The sequence below is a fragment of the Dendropsophus ebraccatus genome, chromosome 9 (genome assembly GCF_027789765.1).
Source record: "Dendropsophus ebraccatus isolate aDenEbr1 chromosome 9, aDenEbr1.pat, whole genome shotgun sequence".
NCBI lineage: Eukaryota > Metazoa > Chordata > Amphibia > Anura > Hylidae > Dendropsophus > Dendropsophus ebraccatus.
In genome coordinates, this window is record NC_091462.1 from 53,407,655 (window position 1) to 53,417,192 (window position 9,538).

General features: G+C 41.5%; 1 protein-coding gene across 2 annotated transcripts in view; it reads left to right on the top strand.

Moving 5' to 3' along the window:
• The window catches only part of FAM117B (family with sequence similarity 117 member B), a 42,008-nt gene extending 32,771 nt beyond the window's left edge, over positions 1 to 9,237 (top strand). For both annotated transcript variants that reach the window (XM_069983305.1, XM_069983306.1), the window contains 3 exons: positions 3,048 to 3,258; positions 6,334 to 6,454; positions 7,223 to 9,237. In XM_069983305.1, the coding sequence (XP_069839406.1) occupies positions 3,048 to 3,258; positions 6,334 to 6,454; positions 7,223 to 7,541 (651 nt within the window). In that variant the 3' untranslated portion in view covers positions 7,542 to 9,237. The remainder of the gene's footprint in view (positions 1 to 3,047; positions 3,259 to 6,333; positions 6,455 to 7,222) is intronic.
• Positions 9,238 to 9,538: the final 301 nt, after the last annotated feature.

Sequence of the window (9,538 nt, forward strand, 5' to 3'; positions counted from 1 at the left end):
ACAGCCCGCACAGCTCTGGGAGTTGGAAGTGAATCTTTGATGCAGTAGTAAGTGCAGGGGAAAAAAAACACTTTATGTGCATTTCCCGTAATAGGTGTATATTGGTGATTTGTATAACTTTTTTTTTTGGGGGGGGGGCTATACTATACTTTAATTAAAAATACTCGCCAGACTTCTCCTTTTAGATAATTATTGCAGACTTCTCTTGATATGGATATTTCAGACTAACTCTCAGTATGGTTGAAGCCTGTCAGTAGTTGGGTGCCAGTGATAGGACATGTGTTAGTAGCCATGGGTGAGAAATGGCCATCAGTTGTATGACTGTCTATACTTTTAGATCAGTATCCATTGTAAGAAAGTCTTCTGTAACACATTAGAAAAGATGAAAACTAGTGAAAATGAAAGGTTGAAGAGATGACCATAGTAGGTGGTTTCTAGCTCCAAAGGGTTGTCTGGTCATTTATAATATTCTAAAAATTGCTCAGAATATTGTAATGTAATAAAAATCACTTCTCACCAATCTCCCTTAATTGCCTCTATGCTGTCTGGGTCCACTGCAAGTCTATTTCCACAAAACAACACGGCTGGACAACCCTTGTAAAGTAGTAGTGGCTTGCTGTGGCAACCCTTCCCCTTTCATATTTCACCAGTTTAAAAATTCTCTACCAAAGTAAAAAAATAAAGTGAGCTGCTAAAAATGCTAAACTAATACCGTGCCAGAATTTGTGTTGTGGACAATTTTCTTTTAATAGCTTAGGGTGCTCTCAGTCTACCAGTTTTTATAGTTTGGACCGATCAGTAATGTAAACACGCACCAGTCACATCTTGGGGATGTCATACATCTTACAACAAGCCTGACCCTCCTACATGTCTTATCTGACACCCTGTATGCTACTTAGCCAAACCACATACAGTTTCCACTCATCTGACTATTGTCTGAATTGTCAGACAGTAAAATCCTGGTTTCTCTGAAAGAGGATGGGGGTTATCAATAAAATATTAACACTGGTATACTGAAGGGAACCCAGAGCTATTAAAATATTTTAAAACTCAGTATATTGGAGTGCCACCAGTTCTTTTGCCCAGACCATAGGTTGGCCACATACTAGAAAGTCAGATTTTTATACCTCTATTGCTTTTATTTGCAGACAAATTGGAGGTTTGTGCATAATTGACAACAGGGGGTGCAGCCATATGTCTTGTTGCCTCTGCTTCCCAGAACTGCTACAAATACAAATGCTGACACTGTAGATCTTTCCTCAGAATTTAGTATATAATGTACAGCAATATGGCTATTCTCTTGTCACTAGTTTTACAGATGTGATCACTGCACTAACCTGTGACTTGCTAATAAATGGCCATTTTTATGTTTTGGGTAAAAACCTACTATAACAATATATGTTTTCTTATCTCCAGTGGTTATTTCCTTTTATGTATTCTAGCCGTTACTCTAATATCGATGGACATTAGTTCATCAGTCCAGTCAGTAACTGTTACGTTCTTTCTGGATGGACGCTTTTAGTTGTGCCTAACAAGAATGTGTCATTTAATCATAATATTCCTAGATTTTCATTTTTACTATGTATCTTGACCTCTTTTCTTTCCAGCCAGCTTTTAATGGCATAGTATAGGTCTTGAAAGGGAAAATATACCGAGAAGTAATCTTCAGACAAGTCGTAGACTGGGAATTCTGTAAACATGGGTTTTTGCAGACTTCCCAAATTTTAGAGCATGTATTTGATATCACCTGGATATTTCTGACACATTCTGAAAAGGCAATTTAGATAAGATGCATTCTAGTATCAGAGGCTGCCATTTTCTTCTAGAAATTAGGGGTGGTCTCTGCTTATAGACTTTGCCATGACTTGTCAGAAGCTCACTTGTCAGATGTTGGCTGTAAGTGAAAATTCTCTAAAAGCATGTGCAGTGCACCATTGTTGCTTTTCCAAGGAGGCTGAACAAGGCCAGAACACTTGGCTATATACATATATGGAGATTTATTAAAGGGTGTAAAATTTAGACTGGTGCAAACTGGCCACAGCAACCAATCACAGCTCCGCTTCCAGCTCAGGTAAAACAAAAGAGGAGCTGTAATTGGTTGCTGTGGGCAGTTTACACCAGTCTAAATTTTACACCCTTTGATGAACCACCCCCATAGTATTTCTATCAGTTTTATAGCCAGTGTTTTTTTTTTTTTTTTCAACCAAAACCAGGAGTGGGTTGAAAACACAGAAGCTGTGTAAATCTTTCCAGTATAAATTTTCCCTGTCCGTTCAACTGGGTAAATGAAAAAATACTGACCAAAAGACTGATGGAAATACTGGGGGAGATTCATCAAACATAGTGTAAAAGTGGAACAGGCTCAGTTGCCCCTAGCAACCAATCAGATTCCACCTTTCATTCCTCACAGATTTTTTGGAAAATGTAAGGTGAAATCTGATTGGTTGCTAGGGGCAACTGAGCCAGTTTCACTTTACACCATGTTTGATAAATCTCCACAACTGTGTGTAAACATATCCTAAAAGATCTTTATTTTTATTTTTTTCAGTTTTTTCATGTACATAGTGTTTCTGGCATGTCTCCTCTAGAGCCCCTGGCCCCTCATACAGCATAACATCAGATGTAATCTAAAACTCATTGCGTGATAACTTGCCAAAGAGGTTTTTTTTTTGTCAGTATTTTAGTATTCTTAAACCAAAACTATGAGTGGATCCAAAGCACAGGAATAGGAATATATTAGTTTTTTTTCTCCTATGTTCTTGTCCTAGTTTTGACTGAAAAATTTTGATGCATAATACTGAAAGTTATGTTAATTTTTTCCGTAAAGCTTTGGCCCAGATTTTAGAAGCAGGAAGAAGAATGGGCATATGAGCCAATAGGAGGATTTAGTGGGAGAAGTGGCTAGAGATTAGCTGGTTGTCACTGTTTATCGCTTGTAAATTTTTATATCTATTCTATCCACTACTATTTTTACTTAGCAAAGAAAATTATCCGCGTAATGTTTCTCTTCTTTTCTTTTGTTTTGTACATGTTTTTATATTTTATAGCCACAAGATATTCCAGATGGACACCGTGCCCCCCCACCTCTTGCTCTAAGGAGTGTAGATACCCAGACACCTGGAGGGAATGACCGTGGAAGCAACAACAGCAGCCGCTCCCAATCCATATCTCCTGCTTCCTTCATAACCATTTCTAATGAGTGCAGCGAGGAGAGCCCTTGTTCAGTCGATGACACACATGCAGATCCCAGAGACAAAGGTATTATTACATGGCCTATTACATCCCCAATGATCACATTGGACAGCATGAGATTTACTGTCAATTTTAGGTTGATTTTTCATAAGCGTTTCACTAGACAATTACCACGGCAAATAAGCAACAGTGAAATATTGGCTATATATCAGATCTAATGGCATATAAAAATGCTTCAAAAGTATACAGGAAAGAGATGTGAGAGAATTAAATAAGTTTTTACCCTGGGCCAGTTTCCACTGCATCGCCACCACAAGGGAAATTAAAGAAGTGCTCTACCTATCTCTGCAGAGCTTTACTTGTGTAGCCCTAATTAGTGCAGTGTATATACTGAATATTGCTCACCTTTGCATCATAGTACCGTATTTTCCGGCGTATAAGGCGACTGGACGTATAAGACTTTTAATCAGATTGTCGGGGATTCGCCTTATACGCTGGAAAGTGTTAACCCTTGCCTGACCGCAGCTCTGCTGCGGTCAGGCAGGGGTTAACTGCAGCTAAACTAATGAAAAAGAAAAAAAAAACAGTTTACCCACCCGGTCCCGTTCCCAGCCTCCGTGCGTCTTCTCCTCCGCTCCTGTTGCCGGGGATGCCCGAAACACTCCCCAGCAGCCGATCGTCTAATCGGAGACTCTCCGCTACTCGGGAGAGCTTCGGAAGAATGACAGAGGCTTCGGGTACTTCCAGAGCCTCCTGAAGCCTCTGTCATTCTTCCGAAGCTCTCCCGAGTAGCCGAGCGCCTCTGATTAGACACTAGGCTGCTCGGGAGAGCTTTGGGCATCCCCGGCGCAGTGAGTGTACGTAACAACATGTACGCCAGCAACGGTAGCGGATGTGAATATGCGCGGAGGCCGGGAAGGGGCCCGGGTGAGTTAACTATTTGTTTTTTTTAAAGGACAACTCCGGCGAAATTTTTTTTTGGCTTATTTAACACACATTACAAAGTTATATAACTTTGTAATGTGGTTAAATACCCGGTCTGGCCCCCTTCCCCCACTTTCCGACCCCCGACCCCCCACCCCGGAAGTTAAAGAATGTATACATTACCTATTACGGTCGTCACGGTCCTCTTCTCTGGTGTCGGGTGACGTCAGAGCTGGGGGCGGTCCGGGTCTTCTTCCTCTTCGGCGTCTTCATTGAGAGTGAATGGGAGAGAAAAGGCTGCTGGTGCACATGCGCACCAGCAGCCTTTTCATTGGCTGGAGCGCATCACATGGCTTCCAGCTTGCTCAGCCCTAATTGGCTGAGCTTGCTGGAAGCCATGTGATGCGCTCCAGCCAATGAAAAGGCTGCCGGTGCGCAAGCGTACTGGCAGCCTTTTCTCTCTAATGGACCCGGAAGCAAGAAACATCGCTGGACGGCGGAGGCAGGTGACTGTGAGGCGAACGGCGGGCGAATGGAGTGGCGATCGTCACCGGAGGGATGGTGAGTATGGTGTCTGTGTGTGTCTGTGTTTTTTTTTTTGGGGGGGGGGTCCCGCCGGAGTTGTCCTTTAATGGTCGCCCCTTACGGTGGGGATGCGGGCCATTTTTGAGCCCCCCACCGTATGGGGCGACCATACCCTGCGTATAAGACGACCCCCGACTTCTGACAAGATTTTTCGGGGTTAAATAGTTGTCTTATATGCTGGAAAATATGGTAATCTATTGGTGCTGGAAGGATTGATGTGTTGAAGGGGTGCTTGTACAATATAGGGCCTCTTTCTTGGGGGGGGGGGGGACTGATATCTAGGCGGAACTATAGTTTGTAGTGTATAAAGGGGTTGTAAAGGATTTGCAGCCGAGGAGCCAGGACAAATCCCTGGTTCAGGAACACGCAGTAGACATCTTGCAGCTCATTAGTTGGTGTTGCATAAGAGATCTTAAATAGTATGATGAGTCACAAAGGGGATGATTACATTGGTTTCCTCAAGAAATATCCAGTGGTCTAGTGATGGTGTAACCAAAACTACTTGATAGATTCCCTTTAAGTTGAATCTGTCAGTTGCCATTTAGGTTAATGAGTTGTTAGGTGAAAGAGACACATGGTACCTATCATACATCCATCTGTGTTTTCTGTGCAAATTTGTTTTTCATTTTCCAATGCAAAGTATCAGCGGCTTTCCCAAGCTGCTGAAGGCTTGAGTGACAGTCGGCTAGACGCTGAGCTCTGACTGTCAATCAAGTAGTGTCTGGGAGGGGGAGCAAGAAGGTGTTACAGGCTTCAATACTTCAGAAACATGGGAAAACCTTTTTGATACTTTGCATTGGGGGAGAAAATACATTTTGAAAGCACAGATGGATGTATGAAAGGCACCATGTGTCTCCTTTACCTAACAGCAATCTAACAGTGTCAGCAATTTGAAATGTGAGTTGCATGCGACAGATTCCCTTTAAAGCACAAAAGCCACAAGACAGGAGTAGGGTCACACACATGCTGCATATTTTTGGCTTTACTCCTGCATATTTTTGGCTTTACTCCTACATATTTTTGTTATTATTATTATTTCCAAAGAGACAAAACATGCAGGTGAGAACATGGTACGTGTAACTACCCTACCACACTAATATTGGGCTGTTCTATCAGTTAAAGTAGGGGCCCCAAGATCCAAATAATAATTTCTGGGCTTCTGCAGTGGACTTTGTCAACATATGGCTGAGTTTACCTTTTATTTGTCCTTCAACTCAGTATATTACAGAAAGAAAAAAAAAATGTAGTTATGTGCACAAGTCTGTAGCTGCGAAGCTGAAGGGGCACTAAACCTGAAATGAAGAATACTCGAGGAGATGCACTGTCATTTTGTAGGATTTCCATAATGCTATGGAAACATATATGTACCAATCTTGTAGAATTTCTTATGATCTGACACTGACAGCCAGACAATAGGGTGCTATGTCTGGTTTCCTATAGCAGGAAGGTAGGGCTCTTACTGACAGCTTCATGGTAGGGTAGAGATGGTAGTATTTTTTATTTTTTTTTTATATTTGAAATGCCTTTAACAATATAAATCGATTCTTTTTTTTAACATCTCGAATTGTCTCGATCTGTTAGGCACATTCAACCTTTTTTACGTTATCAATGACAATCATTTCTTTCCTGCAGAGAATGGAAACCACTCTCCCTTTCCCAAGTATGCTACATCTCCAAAGCCGAACAATAGCTACATGTTCAAGAGAGAGCCGCCTGAGGGTTGTGAAAGGGTTAAAGTATTTGAAGAAAGCGCGTAAGTATCATCTGTAATACAGTGTGCTGACTTTATATGTTTTTAATAATTGTAGGATGTATTTATTTTTATTGTAAATGGCTACTTTGAGTCACACATCAGGCAGGGCCTCACAGCACAGTCCATGGTTCTAGTGTAGCAGTGACCATTTATTTTTTATTGATTGTACATTCACCAAACCATATCTATTCTTGTACATTTAACAGTAGTTGACCTACAAGCACCAGTTTACAAAATGTTCACATTCCTTCATGTTCATTGCCAAAGCTTTGAGATTCATCTGCCCAAACACATAATAGAGCTGCCGTACTTCCCTATAAACTTGTACACCTATCGGCCAACCATGCACGTTTATTGCCTTAAGGGAAAGATGGTAAAAAGGCTGCCAGACATCTGGTAGCGTCCTGTCTCCACGTGGAATACATGATTGCACATGTTTAAATCTAGTGTTCTTTATTGTCCTTAGATGCTCCTATGTGTAATAACACTACAGACTATAATCTAACTTATGGCCATCTTTCGGCTTAGTTTACCCAGTGATTAGCTAAATGTGTGCCAATGCCGGGGCCGATCCAGAGTTGTCATGGAAACAGATTCTCAATTGATCACTTTGGATTGTTTAATAAATCAGTAGCACTTACAGTAATAAAGTTGATTTCTAGACTTGCAAAGTCTTGAAAAATAAAAAGGAGCTCAGTATATTCATTCTTCCTGCTCATGTGCTGTTTGTATTACATTCAGAATAACATCTGCCCCTATTTACTGCAGGCCAAAGCCGTTACACGAAATCCCTCCTTTCTACTGCCCTGACAAGAACAAAGTGAACTTTATCCCAAAGAGTGGATCTGCCTTCTGCCTTGTCAGCATCCTCAAGCCTCTTCTGCCAAATCAGGAAATTGCTTTTAAAGGCTCCAACCACAGCCTGACTGTTCCTTCTGGTATCCCTCCTGCATTAGTTCAGAATTTTAGCATGACCTCCATATCATCAAGCCTAGAACAAGAACGTAATTCTCGTGGTACTAACACTTTGGTCTCTCCAATGTCTCTGCTGCACCCTACTGGTCAGATTGAGGAAGAGGAGGACTGAGCGCCAGTATCGATGCTCTCATGGAGATCTGCACTTATATTTAGAGACTCTAGATGCAGTATTGTCATAAGCTGACCATATTATTATTCTGCTGCAAATGGACAGCATGCCTTACCATTGTTGGTATCGATATTGGTAATTCATCTGCTCTTTGATGATCCTAGAAAGGGCTTTCAGTTTTAGCTCATTACACATTTTTATCCGTATTTAAGGAACTGCTTCTGCAGTTGTAAATGGATAGCTAGATGGGTATACTACCTGTATTCCCAAGATATGGCCAATTTGCTGTTATAAATCAATTATTGGACTTTTGTTCAACCATTGTGATAAGGCTAATGTGTAAACGTCCAGGGATGGGCGGCTTTCAGCTTACTTTGCAGCTTACATTTCCGATCTAGCTAACTTGTGGAACACATACAAGGCTGGCTGTATCTTGTTAAAGGTAAGAATCTGGAAGGATTGGTATGTTGGAGTCTACTCATCCCACGTAGTAAAGTAAATGAAACACATCATTGTAATTATGGCAAATACATAAAGGTGGAGTCAGATCCGTTTCTTTTTTTTTTTTTTTTTTTATCATGCATGGGTATAAATACTGAATGTTTTAAGAAAGTGAGGAAACATATTTCAGTGGCAGTGGTATTTCCTATTCACTTCAGCTGATTTCCAGCTGTAGGGACCAAACATGGTATAACCTCTAGGGGTGAAATGCCCTTTTGTTAGTAATGGTAAAGTGTAAATAAACGACAGAGACGTGGAGCTCACTAGAATAGTATTCGTGATATATGGCATTGTAAGTGGCTGCTGCATTATCGGTGTTGGAAGCCTATATTCATACACTGATATTTTTTTTTTATTTTTTTTTTACCATATTAAGACGCCTTTCATTCAGATGTGGTGTTTAAAAGTTTACAGATCATTTTTTTATGCCAAGGAGACTTTATTTTTTATTACAAGCACCTCAGCCAGTTCTAGATTATGTATCCTAATAAAATAAACTTGCCCAAAATTCTTTTTAACATTTCAGTAAAAAATTCTCAATTTCTGTAGAATACCAGCAGATCAGATTTATGGTCCTCTTGGCCTGATCAGAACACACACAAAGATTGTAGCTGTGCTTGTGGAAATGCAGGAACCAACACGTCATTGCTTTTCTGATCTGCTACAACTACACAGAAATGAAGAATGTATGTTGAAGTGTGAAAAATACGTGTGCGCAAGCTCATATTTGCAAATCCGGGTCAGGAACTCACTCTCCACACCTTCGAATATAACTGGAGTGTCATCATTTTACAGTCGATTCTATGCTATTTGGCATGGCATTTTCTGTTACACAAATTGGCTGGGACTATATTAGCTCAGCCCTGCTGACATGAGTGATATGGGTCTATAAAAGATCATCTGATTTACAGTGCAATGCTCCACTCCTGACCCTTCTGCAAAGAGTGATACAGAGAAACTTATCTTACTCTGGGTTGCCAAGGCAACCTTGTGACGCCCAGCAGGTTCTGCATGCAAGCCTTTTTTTGTGTGTTTCCTGCACCTGTCTTTGCAGAATGGATGGGAGACTAATTCTGCACTTGCACTTTAAAGTGTAACTTTCATTTGGAATCTTCACTCGATTAGGGTGTAGTAGCTCCTTAGGCCCCGTTCCCACTGAGCAAAACTAGCGGAATTCTGTGGCGGAATTGTCCGCCGCGGAATGCCGTTAGCCTCCCGCTCATAATGGGAGTCTATGGGAGGTGCGTGCTCCTGCCCTGTCCGCACTGAAGAATGAACATGTCATTCTTCAGCACGGACAGAGCAGGAGCGCGCACCTCCCATAGACTCCCATTATGAGCGGGAGGCTAACGGCATTCCGCGATGGACAATTCCGCCGCGGAATTCCGCTAGTTTTGCTCAGTGGGAACGGGGCCTTACACTGGAAAATTGGGTAAATATGGATACAGCCACACTGGGTGGGTTCTGTGCACAAGCTCTATTCTGATTCAACTCAC